This window comes from Vigna umbellata, chromosome 9 (assembly GCF_029865625.1).
Source record: "Vigna umbellata cultivar VRB3 chromosome 9, Vumbellata_1.0, whole genome shotgun sequence".
NCBI lineage: Eukaryota > Viridiplantae > Streptophyta > Magnoliopsida > Fabales > Fabaceae > Vigna > Vigna umbellata.
In genome coordinates, this window is record NC_142173.1 from 12,452,347 (window position 1) to 12,468,717 (window position 16,371).

The following is a 16,371-nucleotide window of genomic DNA, read 5'->3' on the forward strand; positions in this document are numbered from 1 at the left end:
TTGAGGGGGCTTTTTCCAGAGCCCCTAGCCCCCAAAACCCCAGAAAATGGGTTGGGATTAAATTAGGGCCGGGTTAGCCCCTAGTTCCAAAACCCCATTTTTCTCTGTTGATCCTGGACATCCTGTTTTCTTGACAAACGTTTACCTTTAAGAGCTCCACAACAATCTACTGAGACGGCAGCGCATAGCAGTACAGGCGGCGGCAACACAGCACTTGACGGCAACGCACGGTGGTATAGGCGGCGACGATATCAACGATCGAGTGGTTGAAAGAAGAATCGTGAACGAGGTTAGGTTTTCTTTCAAATACTTCTTCTCGTGCTTTTAGTTTCACCGTGATGTTCTGAGAACAGTTTACTCGGGTTCCCAAATGAACACATCTTTCATCTATCATAAACTTATTCTCTACATTTCTCAATCTGGGTTAATCATCTCTCCATTACTTTTCAACCTTTTCTATATCTTTCTCTCTCTAAAAGCAATGCATTTTTTCTGATTACTTAAACATGTGGGGTTTTATTCTTGCCCCCTTATCAAAGTCTCTCCGGATTTTTTTTTTCTTTTTTCTTGAGTGATTTATTTATAATGTTACTAATTTTAAGTATTTATAGTTCTTCAATGTTGAGTGAGTTCATGGGAGAGTGGATATGATGAGTTGACTCAATTTATCTCCTTCTAATTTAGAAACTCTTTTAAAAATTTAATTATAATCCAAAAGAAATTGGATCTGAAAACGGAACATGCTTTAACAAATTCTAGAACTTCAAATTGAAAACCATCTTTGGAAGAACCAAACTGTACCTTCTTCTTCGCAGCTTCCTTAATACCAAGAACATACATAACGCTCTCATCATGTTTGCTTATCCCTTAAAAATACACCCAAAAGTATAATTCTTAAAAATATCACATAGGTTGTTTTTACTATAAAGTTGGATAAGACTGCAAAATATTTGCTTCAACATGCAACTTTTCCCACTTTTTTTGTAACTTTTTTTCTCAATTGCTGTTGTTGGGGAATTGTAATATGCAATTTTTTTGTGTGCAGAGCTTTGAAATTAAGGAAGCACTACCGGAGACAGTTGCAAGTTATGAAGGCATGTACTATAATTACTTCAGCATAGCTAGTTCAATCTATACATTAGTAGTGCTATGCAGGTGACTTTAATGAAAATGTCTGGAGATGGTATCATGTCTATTTTAGATTTTTAATGTCTTTAGTAGTAGTTGACATTAATCATTGAGAAAGAAGTTACTACATTACATGTATATATATGTTGTGTTATTTTAAAACCAAATTGCTCCTTGAATGTATTGAATGGTATTGATGCATCTTAGGGAATATTGCAAGAACTGTGGAATTTTTGCCTTCAATATAGAACCAAAATACTAATTACTCTTTACTATTTCATTATTCATTTCAATATTTCGTAGTCTTTTATAAACATTTTCTATTTTCATTATCTCTAACTTTTCTTAAATTATTGGGAACTAATTCATTTCCTTTTTCACAATATTGTACTAGTTAAACCTCGGCAAGTGGGGATAAATTTTGACTTATCATTATTTTAAATAAGTTTCTTTCTTTTCTATAAACCCTCCATCTCCAAAGACCAATGGCAAAGCGTAGAGCTGGTGAAAATTCTCTTTTTCCCTTTCACCTTTTATGTGATTTCTTAGTTTTTCCGTGTAGATGTACCTTGTGTCAAAGCATCCGTTCATGGAGATCTTGAAAGCAAAAGAAGCATGTTGCTTTATGATATTATGTTATGGCTTTCGCTTGAAAGAATATTTGGGTGGGAGCAAGTGAAGCTTATCGAGTTACTGTCTCTTTTGTCAAATTGTTATTCAATATTTTCATCAGGTTGTTTGAAAATATTGAACATTATGAAATCATGATCCTTATTTTATTTTCTTTCCACATTTGTCACCGGAAAATGTTATTTCTTAAGCTTTGCTTCTGATATCAAACCCTGCACCTCTTTAAACTAATCACTATCTTTTTGTTTATAAAAAGATGAGAAAGAAGCTTTATTGCTTAATTTATAGCAGTAATTTGTTCTTATATGATCCGGATTCGTATCTTGTTTAGCTTATAGGCAGCCTATAAGTTTTAAACGTGGAGAACCAATACACTGCTTGTTCTATTAACAGGTATTGCACTTTTGATTGCTACTCCACGGGATAAAAACATAACGGGTAAATGTTGCTAATGATCCATTTTGTTTTATCTGCCTTTTGTTTTATTTTTTGTTTTTTTTGTTTTATTGAACTCCTGAAGCCTGCATTCTGAGTATTGAATGGGTGGAATATTCTTTTTTTCTTATTAAGATAACATTCTTTTTTTGTTTGAATTTTCATATTAGGTATTATGCTTTATGTTGTTGTCTTTTCATATATGGATAAATAATTTTAATATCATGATTTTAATATGTTGTTGTCTTTTCATATTATGCTTTATGTTGTTAGCTATAATGATTTTAATAGTGATTTTGTGACCTTTAAACTTAGTTGGTTCATATTTAATAGCAGCATTTGGATCTATTTAATATACTTATGTTGTGTTGATAAAGCTTGCGGAGAAGAAACATCTCTGGATGTCAATGAGCAATGACTCTGGTGTTGTCTTGTACTGAATCTGACAAATGGAACATTGTTTATTTTTATCTTAGTAGTAATTGATGGATGAAACATGGTGATGTTTTTCTCTTGGTACTAACTGGCTGCTCCCTGATATCCATGTACCAAGAAAGAATGCAGGATTGATTTGACTAGATTTTTTATTCTTTGGTGTCTGCATAATGCCTTGTGTGAGTGATCTGTTTGGTATAATTTGATATGATGATTTTATATTTCTGTACATAAATTTTTGTAAAAAAAGACCCATGGGCTGGCCCTGACCCATAGGGCTTTGGAGGCTTTTAGCCCTGGGGGCTTTTTCAATAAAAGATTTTTTTTGTCCCAGTGTGCTTTTTTGGCCCCCACCCACATGGGCTAGGGCCAAATCTTGTTAATGGGGTTGACTTGACAGATCTATATAAGAAGCTGCGCCCACGGAATTCAAGATTTGCCACAAAGAATAAAACGACGGCAAATTTTTGTTACTCTTCTTTCCCTTCTCTTGCTAATTACTCAGTTCTCTGCTTAACTCCGATTACAGAGCCACACAGACGTGCCTTCCTTAAATGTTTCGTTTTTGGATGGTTGAAAGCTAAGCGGGTGATGCTTCAAGGAGTTCATCTTCGGTATTATCTAGTGTCCTTTACCAAAACCAGGGAATGCTGAAAGATGTGGTTGAAAGTTAAGAGTTCCCTCTCTAGTGTTAATGAAGTTGTAGCACCTCGTGTGCTAGCCTTATTAGTCCTTGATGAGATTGGATATTTAGACCACTAAATATCTGTTTTATGCTCATTTGCCCCAGGAAGCTGGAAATCTGAGCAATTGTGTGATGTCAAAACATGATGTTTGTGAAGATGGCTGATAACATAAGCACCCGGACTCAGTAAATACTTGGTATACTATACTATTGAAAGTAGCATCGGTCTTATTCAAAAAGTGCTGCAGAAAATGGAACAGAAGGGAGGTGTGCTTCTGCAAAAATAAGAACTTGGTAGGTTATAAGGGCAAGGGACCTTAGCAAAGGTCTACCATGGTAGGAATCTGATAACTGGCATGAGTGTGGCCATTAAGGTAATTAATAAGGAATTTTTTTTAAAGTTGAATTGTTTGATCAGCTTAAGCGTGAAGTTTCAGTGATGAGATTAATCAGACATCGGCATGTGGTTGAGCCTTATGAGGTAATGGCCACTAAAACCAAAATTTATTAAGTCATGGAGCATGCAAAAGGTGGTGAGCTCTTCAACAAGGTACTCAAAGGAAGGCTCAAGGTGGATGCTGCTAGGAAATATTTCAGCAACTGATTAGAGCTGTTGACTACTGCCATAGCAAGGGTGTGTTTCGTCGAGACTTAGAGCCTGAATATTTACTTTTGGATGAAAATGATAATTTGATGGTTTCAGACTTTGGGTTGAGTGCCTTGACTGAATCCAAACGCCAAGATGGATTACTCCATACTACATGTGGTACCTCTGCCTATGTAGCTCCATAAGTGATAAGCAGAAAAGGTTATGATTGGATGAAAGCGGGTATTTGGCCATGTGGGGTAATCTTGTTTGTTCTGTTGGCTGGTCATCTTCCATTCCATGATTCAAATCTGATGGAGACGTACAGGAAAATCAGTAAAGGGGTATTCAAATTTCCTAAATAGTTAGCACCAGATGTCGCCGGTTATTATCCAGAATATTGGATCCAAACCCAAAGACCAGGATATCAATTGTCAGAATTATGAAATGTTCTTGGTTTAAAGTGGGGTTGGAGAATCCTGCTATTAATGCAACCGAAAACCAAGAACCAGCTCACCTGAATGCTGATGGAATACTTGAAGCGTGCGAGAATGATGGTCCACCTATTGTAGAATCAAAACATGAATTGACCACGTCTTGTAATTTGATTTCTTTTGCTATTATCTCCTTCTCGACTGAGTTTGATTTATCTGGTATTTTTGAGGACACTGTTCCCATGAAAGAGATACGGTTCATGTCAAATAAGCCTGCTTTGAGTATAATCTCTAAGTTGGAAGAAATTTGTAAGAAGCTTTGCTCGAAAGTAAGGAAAAAAGATGGAGGCTTGTTGAAGTTGGAGGGTTCTAAGGAAGGCAGAAAAGGGTGTTTAGGTGTTGATGCTGAGACTTTTGAGATTACCCCACACCTCCACATGGTGGAACTTCGAAAGTCCAATGATGATACCATGGAGTATCAGAAGCTTTTTACACAGGATATCAGACCAGCACTTGAAGACATTGTTTGGACAAGGCAAGGAGAACAACAATAGCAAGAGAAACAACATCATGAAGTAGTTCAGGAAGGCAGAAAAGGGAGTTTAGGTATTGATGCTGGACTTTTGAGATTACCCCACACCTCCACATGGTGGAACTTCGAAAGTCCAATGATGATACCATGGAGTATCAGAAGCTTTTTACATAGGATATCAGACCAGCACTTGAAGACATTGTTTGGACAAGGCAAGGAGAACAACCGTAGCAAGAGAAACAACATCATGAAGTAGTTCAGGAAGGGCACCAACCTTCTCATGCTGCTTAGTTTCCTCATCAACACGTGAGGGCAATATGCCTTGGGGATATAGGAGTATTGACTCTCATAATCAAGCTCAATGTCGCTTTTACTTTTTCATTTTTTGAGGGGAGTATAATGTGTTGTGTAAGGGTGACTGACCAATGTTTAATTTAAAATCCACCAAGTTCTAGTTTTTTCTATCTTTTGATGGGAAAAGTTTGTTATTTTTTTTTATCAATTTGACGGTTACCGTATGATTATTTTCAAGGTTTTAAATCCTTGTTACTATTGTAGATTCATTGTGATCTTCTATGTTTCAGAAATTGCAGACAATGCAGTTACCATTGTAGCTGTTTTGATCATAAAATCTTGGTTGTTGATGTTACATTTGCAGTTGTGGATCTTTTATTGAAGTATTTTCCAGAGGACAGTATTGGTTTTTGGTTTGGTGCTTTGGACATGTAGATGAGGGTTGGGGTTTACAAAGTGGATGCTTCTGTAGATGGCTTAATCTGTTCGGTACTTTGGATCTGTTTCCTTGCTTTCATATATATAGGCCACATAAGTTGGGTGGCATTTATTGCCCTTTATTGTCATAAATGGGATTCCCTATGATGATTTATATATTGGAAGTAGTGGACTGAATTCCCTTGAGGAGAAATGAAATCTGAGGGATGTTCTTATGAAGTATTGTGCCATCTAGCATCCATTATGAGTCCTAATAGTATGTGTCTAGACAAAATTGCAAAGATTTCTACTGATTCAATTGTCAATTTGTGAAGTATTTTGTGTCATAAGCAGTTTGGTTTCATCTCTGTCATGAACTGTTATAGCATGTATAAACGGCCCCTAAGCTCGCCTTCTTTATTCTTACCATGGAAGCGTTTCGAGTCATAGATGTGCAAAATCAACTTACCGATTATGGAGGTCTACCACTAGAGTTTTCCTTGTGGGTCCTCCTCTTCTCCACTTGGTTCATATATTAATTAGGCATAGACCCTTTTTGCCATCATTACTTTTTTATCCTATTGATGTTGATCTTACTGGTAAAGACTGTCACCATAAGATTCAACAGAGAGGATTTCAGCTTCTTTGGTTCTTGATTAATGTATCAGCTAGAAAGTGGGGATTCTTACATCAAATATTACTTTCATTTTTTTCGGTGGTTGTTAAGATGTGGACTTTAAACCTAACTCAAACCTACAAAACTGACTTTCAAGGTGAGGTTTGCACTCACTTATATATTATAAATTGGCCTTATTTCTAGTCAATGTGGGACTTCCAACACCCTCCTCACATCGAGAGACATTAATGTGGGTGAAACAATATGTCCAACAAACAACTAATATTGCTAGGATAGGCTCTAACCTAACTCTGATACCATGTTAAGAGGTGGACTTCCAGAGAGGTATACGAGGTTGGTTGGAAAACTGATTTATCTCATATCAACTAGAGATAATGTCAATTTAAAGTATATAAGTGGATGCAAATCACACCTTATAAAATCGGCTTTTTAAGGTGAGGTTTGTATTCACTTATATATTATAAATTGGTCTTATCTCTAGTCAATGTGAGATTTCTAACAAGGGCATGTACTTTTGTTACGGTGTAAGGTGGGAGGTAATGTAAGGGTTGGAAAGTATATAAGAAGGAGAAGAAAGGTAGGAGGAAAGTGAGGCCGAACGGTATTGACCGTAAAGGCAGAACGGTATCCGAACGGTGGAAGGCGGTGAGGGAGAAGAAGGGCACCGAACGGTGGAAGGCGTGGAGAGGTCTAGCCGAACGGAGGAAGGTGGGAAGCGACCAGGTCGAACGGTGGACAACAGGGAGCGACCAGGCCGAACGGTGGAAGGCGGGGAGCGATCAGGTCGAACGGTGGGAAGAAGGACCAGGTCGAACGGTGGGAAGAAGGACCAGGTCGAACGGTGGGAAGAAAGACCTGATCCGAACGGTTGAAGAGTGACTATCCTAACTGGGAAAACAGTTAGGATAGGTGGGAAATATTTAGAAATAATTATAGTAAATAAAGCTATATTTCAGTATAAGGTTCAGTATAAGATAATTATAGTAAATAGAGCTATATCCTAGGAAAATATTCAGTATAAGATATTTATAGTAAATAAGGATGTATCCTAGGGAAATATTGTGAATAAGATAATTACATTAAATAAGGATATATCTTAGGGAAATATTCAGTATAGGATGAGCGGAAAATAATTAGTATAAATAAAGGTAGAGTCTAGGGTTAAGGGTATGCTTTTGATTATTGAGTTTGGTTGACAGGCATAGTCCTGTGAGGGAGGTTATGCTCCCAAGTAATTAAAGGAGGTTATGCTCCCAATTATTGTTTACTTTTGTTATTCAGATATTACCATCAATAAAAAAAATTCTTTAGTTCAATTCCATTCTTTCATTATTATTTTGCTTAGGTTGAGTGTGTGAGAGGTTGTTCTAGTTAAGTTTCATACTCAGGTACGTAACAACTTTGGTGGCTTGTGTATGCTTTTATTAGCTCTGTTTTAGTTGAAAATATAAAAGTTATGTTTGATGAATCAATTAAATATGTGAGAAAGGAAGTCGTTTCTAAACTCAAATTATGAGTCATTGATATTGATATATTGGACTTGTCCCTTCTAAATATGTTGAGAAATACTATGAAATGATTTTAATATGATCACTAAATTAGTATATTTATCATGTGCAGAAGGGCGTTGAAGAAGATTGTTCCTCTCCCTTTTCATGTTCTGTTTGCAAGCTCATAATCTGTGAACTCAGGTGGCAATGTTCAGACTTTGGGATTTTGGGTTGAGTCCAATGATCCCCTCGTTCCGTCCAATTTCCTTTGATTGCTCCATTGTTTTCACACTACACATACAGTAGGTATAATTTCAGAGAGTTAGTTATAGCAAATTAGACATGATTTTGTTAGGTACATATTGTTTCACCACAGTCCCATCAACAGCACCAGCATACCCTTCTCTACCTCTAGGGTCCTACTTTGATCTGCACAAGCCACTTCTATATTCCAAACCATCCAAATTCACCTCTCTTGTAATCAATGGCGGCAGAAGGATGTAAGTTGCATTGTTCTTATCTTCCCTTTCCATTAATATTACTTTGAAAAATCTAACCATTAAACTAAATTTGCAGCTGTGATCTCTTTGATTTGCACCAGGAGCAAGTCCCTTATGAAGTGGCATGGTCTTGGCAAAAGGAAATTGTCAGGGACAAGAGGGCACAGATTGAAAAGGAAGGAGATTGTAATGACACCCTTATTATTCTACAACACCCTCCTGTTTATACATTGGGCACTGCTAGTACTGTGGAGAACCTCAAGTTTGACATGAAAAATGCTCCTTTTAATATTTATCGCACTGAGCGTGGTGGAGAGGTTACATACCATGGCCCTGGCCAGGTGCTTGCACTAAATCACTTGTTACAGTTTAGGTTCCTATTTTGATTTATTTTGTATGGCAATTGATAACATACCTGTGCTTTGCATTACAGCTAGTTATGTACCCAATTATCAACCTCCGATCGCACAAGATGGATCTTCATTGGTACCTTAGGACTCTTGAAGAGGTTGTCATTCGTGTTCTTTCTTCAACATTTTCAATTCAGGCTTCTACAGTGGAAGGTTTAACTGGTGTTTGGGTTGGTAAACCTCTAAATCCTATTTAACACTTGTAATTTGGTATTTTTTGCTCTGCACCGCCTGCCCTATTCTGAATTATCTTGGTTATTACACATTAGCAGATAATAGTTGTTCTGCCGTGGAGTTATCTAGTTTAACTCTAAAGTATTTTCAAATATGATCCAATAAGATCTTTCTCTCTTGGCTATAACATTTGTGTCCATTTCATGTGACATTCCCTGAGGGATTTATTTGAGATGATAAGATTTTAGTTTCATACATAAATATCCAAATTAAATCAAGATTAGTAATACATTACAAATTAAATCAAAATTATGCTTGTGAGTTTGTGATGATTCAAATAATTTTTCTTTTACCTTAGTAATGCATTACAGGAAATGAGAAACTGGCAGCTGTTGGCATTAGAGTGTCTAGCTGGATAACCTATCATGGCTTGGCACTTAATGTCACAACTGATTTGTCTCCCTTCAAATGGATCATCCCATGTGGAATTCGGAACCGTCAAGTAGGAAGCATTAAGGAGTTGGTGAGAGAGGGTGTTGGTCATGGAAGAGCGGATTTGCATCATCTGAATGATGCTAGTCTTATTCATATTACACATAAATCCTTGCTTGAAGAATTTTCACAAGCATTTCAGCTCGAATACAGTTACAAAAGCAATTCTTCCTCCATGTTGTATGAAAGGAAATGAAGCTCTCTTACCAAATAAGCACAGTAAGGTTAAATTTGTATGATGGTATAATATCCCTTGTCTCTGAAATATCATCTGTTTTGCAGTAGAACACACTTGTACATACTTTCAACGTTTTACCAATTTCTTGGGATGAATAGGTAGATGATAAAAATTATGAAACTATTGAGATTGTGGCTCATGTATCTTGAGGATGGCCTTCAGATATTAAAAAAAAAAAAGAATTTTAAGTCTAATTCAACTTTATAAAACTGATTTGTAAGATAAAATGTGTATCTACATATATATTCTAAATTCATCTTATTTTTATTCGATATAGAATTTTTAATATATTTCTCTCACATCAAGGTATATATATATATATATATATATATATATATATATATATATATATATATATATATATATATATGTATATATATATATATGTATATGTATGTGTGTATGTGTGTGTGACTAGACATTAGTGGGATTAGGTATATTGAATATAGACATTAATAACATTAAGTATACTTAATAAACACAAATTTTATTAGGATAAGTTTTAATCTATGACTCATGTCAAGATATGAATTTTAAGTATTAATTTAACTTTACAAAATCAATTTGTAAGGTAAGATTTGCATTCAAATATACTCTAAATTGGTTTTTTGCCGTAGGTGAGATGGATGTTGTTCCAAGAAATATAAGTTTGGGCATTTATGAAAAAGTTATCATTAAACTAAACACCTTTTAAAAAAATTAACATTAAACAAAAACTGGAATTCATACATCTAGTCAGCCAATACATAGTTCTATTGTTTGTTCATCAACAATCATCACAATTGTCAAAAAAACCCCAACAATGTAATGAATAGTTCTCTATCTTGTTTATGAAAAAAATATTATTCATGCTTATTTTACCGACCCTTGTTAATTTGATGGTTGTTTCAAAGTTTCACAAATATAAATTTCTGGGGTCTATTTTTCTAATCTTCAGTCAACACGGAAAAGAAGGCCTTAGTACCGAGTTGATGTGGTTGATATATATTATATAGGGATGATCAAGATTGTAGTATATTTTGAGTTTGCAATTTTGCCTTTGATTTAAAGAACACGTTATCTTTTAATGGTAATTGATCTGAAATATATTGCTAAAGGTTTTTAATAAGGTGAGATACTTGTCCCAGCATGATATTTAAGCCTTTGTCACTTTATGTTTCATTTTATCAATGGTGCAATAGCTTAAATAACAAACTAAGAGATAGGTGAATTAGTTTCTTATTGCAAATTGTGTCTTTAAATATTCTCTTATAATTTAAATCCCTTACAAATAATTTAAAACAAATAAGGGAGTAAGGAAGAGAGAAAATTACACAGGTTATATGAGTTCAAATCATAATAATTATATGCCTAGTTGTTAATCTCAAATGAGAATTAAGGATCTATCGTTACAAACCAACAAACTGGTACAATCATAAAGAAAATAAACAAGTTTAAGGTTATAACACTTCTCTTGTTATTCTAAGAAATAAAACTCTTTTTCCTTAAAAGTCACAAGGGATGAACATCTCTTTCGAATCTTTCACAAAGGATGATCACCTCTTTTGAATATTCACAAAGGATGACAAGACTTTGACTTAAGCAACAACAACTGCATTCAATTACAATTTTCATGAAAGTTCTCGCTCTATGTCCACACCAAGTTCTCAAGCTACAAGTATAAGGGTTACACAAACCTATAACACACGTATCACAGCTAGGGTTGGCATCTCCATATCTGCTTAAGTGAAGATAATCCTGGCTTTGTTATATTTTTTTTACAAATCTGGTTGAATTTGGTGTTATTGGCAACGTGCATAAGAGATTGTTCTATGAATTTAAAATGGGAAGAGAATTGAAGAAGAAGGAATGACTATGGGTGAGAGAAGGAAGTTGTCGTGGAGAACTTCTCTAGTTCTAGGAAAGAAACCTAGGGTTTGCTGCTGAAAACCTAAAAAAAAAAAGGTTTGGGCTTGTCCATTTTCAAACAAAAACAAAACAATAAAAAAGGCGATTTGGACTTTTGACCCATTTTCAATTCTGAAAATAAAGGACTTGGGCATCCAATTTTGTTTTTGAAAATTATGTTTTTTTTTTAATTTAATTTGAACTTTTTTAAAAAAATCATAAAATACTTTTTAAAAAAATATTTGTGAATTGAGAACGGGTATCCAAGGAGTATACGCGGGTTGGAAAAAAATCTGCGAGTTTTTTTTATGCAGGTATCCGGCGGGTAACGGAGAGGGTAACAGATATGTTTTATGTATGCGGGTCGAGTTGCGGGTAGACACTATCTGTGCCTGACCCGACCTGTTGTCATCCCTAATCACAACATATAGCAAAACAGATAAGATTTTTGAAATTTATGTAGTTCGTATTTTAAAATGAGAGTCTCAAGCCAATTTATAGAGATCTCACTCAAGGATGCCTCTAAAAATTCGTTGTCAACTATTTAACGCAAGATAATCGATTATCCACTTATGGTAATCGATTATGTATTTAATGAATACACAACTATCAAAAATTTGCTTGAAAATTCTCATAATTGCTCGTGATAATTGATTATGATAGTTATAATCGATTATTATTAGTTGGTAATCGATTATTATGAGTCAAAATGAAGTTGTTTAATTTCAAAAAGAATTTTAAAGCATACTAAAAACAAACCACTACATGAAATCAACATTCTATACATTAAACTACTAAATTACAAGTTTTCACAAAATATAAGTTTTCATGAAGATATATTCTTGCAACATGAACATTTGAAACTTAACTTTCACATCATCAAAATTTCTAGCTTTATTTTATGCTAACGCATTTGGTTGAAATTTTCTATACTCCATTTGCTTTATTATAATATTAAGATTACATGTAAACATATTTTTAATCTATACAAATAATATAACTCTCTTAGTGGTGTTATATAGAAACTATGATTGACAATATGACAATGTTCTATTGTTAGAGCAGAGTTTCTTGAAGAATTTGTCCATATCCACATCAAGTTCTCTAATTAGGCTTAGTTAATACTTGTCATCCTTACCTTAGAAATTTCTACAGCTAAAAATTAAACACGTCTTAAAGTTATTCAAGTTGGCTTTCGAACAACTCCGTAAGAATATATAAAAAAAAAACATTAAAATTAGTCACTTTATAGGTTAAAATTATTTAAACTAAAATAAAAAGATAAAAGTTCAATGAAGTTATAATAAAAATTCTATAGAAAAATATTCTTTTTTCTTATTTTCCAAACTTGGGATCTTGTAAAAAAATTCGTCTAAATGAACCGATACTATATTATACAAAAGTTGATCAATTTCCACATGGAAAACACCCATTTCATACACCAGTTTTGGTCTGGACAGACATATAACAGTAGAGTGCATTCTGATTAGTAATAAACATTCAACCATGCAATCAGTACAGTTATTCAAGTTACTACCCATCTTATACATTCTAACAGTGCACAATGAATATGAACATTTTGGAATCTGTAAAATCTACCATCGCATTGCAATAGGCTAGATTAATAGGCAAAATGTTTCTTTCATATTCTGCATTCATATATCGGTTTTTTTTTTCAGTCTAAAAAGCCAGAAGGATACTGAATTATGTCTAAATGCATTGACCCTGTAATGCTGTGAAATTTGTCTAGGACAATGTACCAGTGCTAACTAAGATCCTATAGTATCATGTTAAACTTGTTTTTCTGAACATTCATGTCATTAAATTCTGCAAGTATATATAAAAGGAGATACATGTTAACAAGTAGTAAGGTTTTGGTTTGATAAACTAATAATTTTTTCAACAGTAACCAAATTTTGCTATCTTTAATTTTTCAGTCACTGTCTTCAGTTTTTTGATTCTCTGTTCAAGATCTATTACATTCATTCCTGATACACAATTATAGCTTTCACCTTGAGCCCCAGATAGGCTCACTCTCTCAATAGACAGCCTTGCTTCTTTTCTCCCATTTGCATCTTCAACATCTTCCTTCAAAATCAATGGGTTAACAGTATCTTTCCCAACCAGTTTTTCCTGTGGTGACATCCTTTTAGCATTTTCGTAATCTGCATTAGAGGCTGAAGAACTCTGGTTGGACAAATTTTTATATCTTGCTGGAACTTCAGCATCAATATTTTCATTATCTTTGAAACCATCTTGAGCAGAATTTCCAGAAGGAACAGTTTTCAAGCGTTTTAAAAGAAAATCAGAAGGCACATTAGCATCACTGTTACGTTTCCTAGCATTTGAAGCATCATCATTGGATTTTCCAGAATACACAGTGCCACCAAGTTTGGGAGGAAAACCGGGAGGAACATCAGCATCATTGCCATATTCAAGACGACGTGACCTTAGACTTCTCTTTCGCTGCACAATATTCTTAGCAAAATCATGTTGATTCGGTAGCACTGATTGCTTCCACCACTTTGCATAACTTGTGGTAACATCTCCCTCAAAAAGCCTAGCAGGAAAATACAACTTACCGTTAGATATTGGCCTGCAGTAATTTCTCCAAGCAAACTCTTTACTCCCATTAAATTCAGGCACACAACCTGGAATATCTTGATCCATTCCAAATTGCATAGCAACTCTATGTGGCATGTATTTCTTTATAGTATATTCAACTCCAACAAGCACAGAAACTTTCAAGCATGTAACAAAAGGGACTAGTTTTTTATCCAAATCCGTCTCTAATGGTACCAACGTTTCATTTTCTGGATAAAACACATTGAACCTATCAGCATATTGAACATAAGGGCGCCATCGAAAATGCTCCATACCCGAGTCTAGTGCCAATCTCGCATTGTCAATATTCAAGGCCTTAACCTTGTGCCACCTATACAACCAAGGGTTTTCAGGGTTCATCACCCTCGGCTGTGGTTGGAAATTCTTGAACCTCTCCCACCCCCAAATTTGCACCAAGTAAAAGGGTGAACGAAGTGTAACCTCCAATTCCAAGTTATCACCAAGTATTAGTTTTTTTGTCAAGTCAACTACTGTTTCCTTTAACAAAGACAAATCCTGATATATGCTGGCCAAAACTGTTGGTCCCAAAGCAATGGGGTTCCCTCTAGCAAGATGAATGGCAATAGGGAAAACAAGTTGATTAACACAGTCATTGGGGGAAAAACCAACCATTGTCAACCAAGTTGCTAGGAATGCTTCATGCTCTATTTCACTACCACTATCGCGAAAAATATCCATCCATGCTGATAAGGAAACCTTACCTTTATTCCTCTTCCAAGGTTCCTTTCTTGCAAGAATCAGTTTTTCCTGCACTTCTATCATTTCCTGGCTTTGAAGTGTGGTGAAGATAGGATCACCAACAACAGGGTAACCCCCCAACACCATAACATCCTCCAAGGTGATTGTTGCCTCACCCCATGGAAATAAAATGGTATTTGTCTGAGGACACCACTTCTCAGCAACCCCAATACACAAGTTCCGATCTTTCACCAGGGAACACTTGGTACTCATGATGGCTTCAAAGATACCAACTTTCTTCCACACTGATTCATACCTGTCTCGAAGGGCATCCACCCATTCAACCCATTTCCGTTTTCTGGAGCGCCACCAGCTGAAATGGACAACCAAAGGCCACTTCTTTGGTTCAAAAACAGGTGGCAGTGGCATATTCATAGAAGTTGAAAGGACCTCAGAAATTGATCCTTCGAGGGACTTTGCAAGGGGTTTCAGAAAATAGGCAGATCTCAAAGTTGGTTTACTGTCACCATCTGGTGAAACCATGAAATCTTCCCTCACCTCCATGATGCTCGACAATGATTCATCCATGTTGAAAATTAAAACCAAAAACTTTAGTTCTATTCTAGATTGTTCAATGGAATGTGAAAATGTATAAAAAGGTGCAAAAGATTAATAAAATGAACCCAGATAAACAAAAGTGGTTACTATCAATACGTTGCCTGGACCAAGAAAATGGCTCATGTAGTTGCTGTGTGCAACTTCAACCATCACCATTCTTCAAAGAGGAAAGGGTTAAACACGTCTCTTCTTCGTTTATCTGAAAATTGGAATTACTTCTTTAAAATTTGGATTAATTTAGTTTCCAAAGAAATGTATGAATTTATTTTAACTTAATTTTATTTGATGTTTCAAACGCATTTCTCAGTTAATATGAAGTAAAAATGTGTCAAACTGTGTAAACAACTCAAATGGTATCATAAATTGAAACATTAAATAAACCTAATAAAATTTAGTTAAAAAAACTAAATTCACATATAACTTAGGTCAAAGTCTTGAACTAATTTCAATTTTCATTTAAAATTAAAAGACCAAAAACATATTTAATCCAATTTAAGTGAGTCAAAAAGAAGAAAAACATCTCCAAAATAAACAAATAAATATTTGAAATGTGATTTGACCAATAATTTTTTCTATATTAATATATTTAAAAAGCAATTTCTAAAATATTTTAATATAATAATAATAACATTTAAAAATATAAATTATAATTAAAATAAATTTCAAATTAGAATAAAAATTACTTCAGAAATGAAATAAATAAAAAAGTTATATTTCAAAATAAAAATATATTAAAATAATTAATTTATTTAATTATTTATTTTAATATAACACAAAGTATAATTATTATTAAAATGCTAACTGAATTATTTTATTGTTTGTTATTTTTTTATTTTATTTTTATTATTTATTTCTATAGTACAAAAACGTATACTCAAAAATATTAAAATTAATTTATTTGTTTCATTTATTATTTATTAATATTATTTTATTATAATATACAAGTATATTAACGAAGTATTAATAATATAATTAATCAAAGTTTATAAATGCTTATAATGTATTCTAATATTTAAATTGTGTGAACGTAAATGTTAATAAAACAC

General features: G+C 34.2%; 2 protein-coding genes, 1 non-coding gene and 1 pseudogene across 4 annotated transcripts; 3 read left to right on the forward strand and 1 right to left on the reverse strand.

Moving 5' to 3' along the window:
- Positions 1–240: 240 nt before the first annotated feature.
- Positions 241–5,514, forward strand: LOC148192577 (CBL-interacting protein kinase 18-like; annotated as a pseudogene). Its single transcript, XR_015781896.1, has 5 exons — positions 241–289; positions 1,046–1,094; positions 2,152–2,196; positions 3,158–4,908; positions 5,097–5,514. The product of XR_015781896.1 is annotated as a CBL-interacting protein kinase 18-like (transcript).
- On the forward strand, positions 241–9,654 carry LOC148192576 (octanoyltransferase LIP2p, chloroplastic-like). Its single transcript, XM_088098154.1, has 7 exons — positions 241–289; positions 1,046–1,094; positions 2,152–2,196; positions 7,834–8,203; positions 8,280–8,544; positions 8,637–8,787; positions 9,159–9,654. The coding sequence occupies exons 4-7, from the start codon at positions 8,046–8,048 to the stop codon at positions 9,473–9,475; spliced, it is 891 nt and encodes a 296-aa protein (XP_087954280.1). The 5' UTR covers positions 241–289; positions 1,046–1,094; positions 2,152–2,196; positions 7,834–8,045; the 3' UTR covers positions 9,476–9,654.
- LOC148192578 (small nucleolar RNA R21) lies at positions 5,734–5,806 on the forward strand. The gene has a single exon (XR_015782438.1). It is a non-coding gene; the product is annotated as a small nucleolar RNA R21 (small nucleolar RNA).
- A 3,600-nt stretch (positions 9,655–13,254) lies between the features above and the next one.
- On the reverse strand, positions 13,255–15,501 carry LOC148192579 (uncharacterized). Its single transcript, XM_088099095.1, has one exon. It carries the CDS (start codon positions 15,293–15,295, stop codon positions 13,304–13,306), a length of 1,992 nt encoding a protein of 663 aa, XP_087955221.1. The 5' UTR covers positions 15,296–15,501; the 3' UTR covers positions 13,255–13,303.
- Between the last annotated feature and the right edge of the window lie 870 nt (positions 15,502–16,371).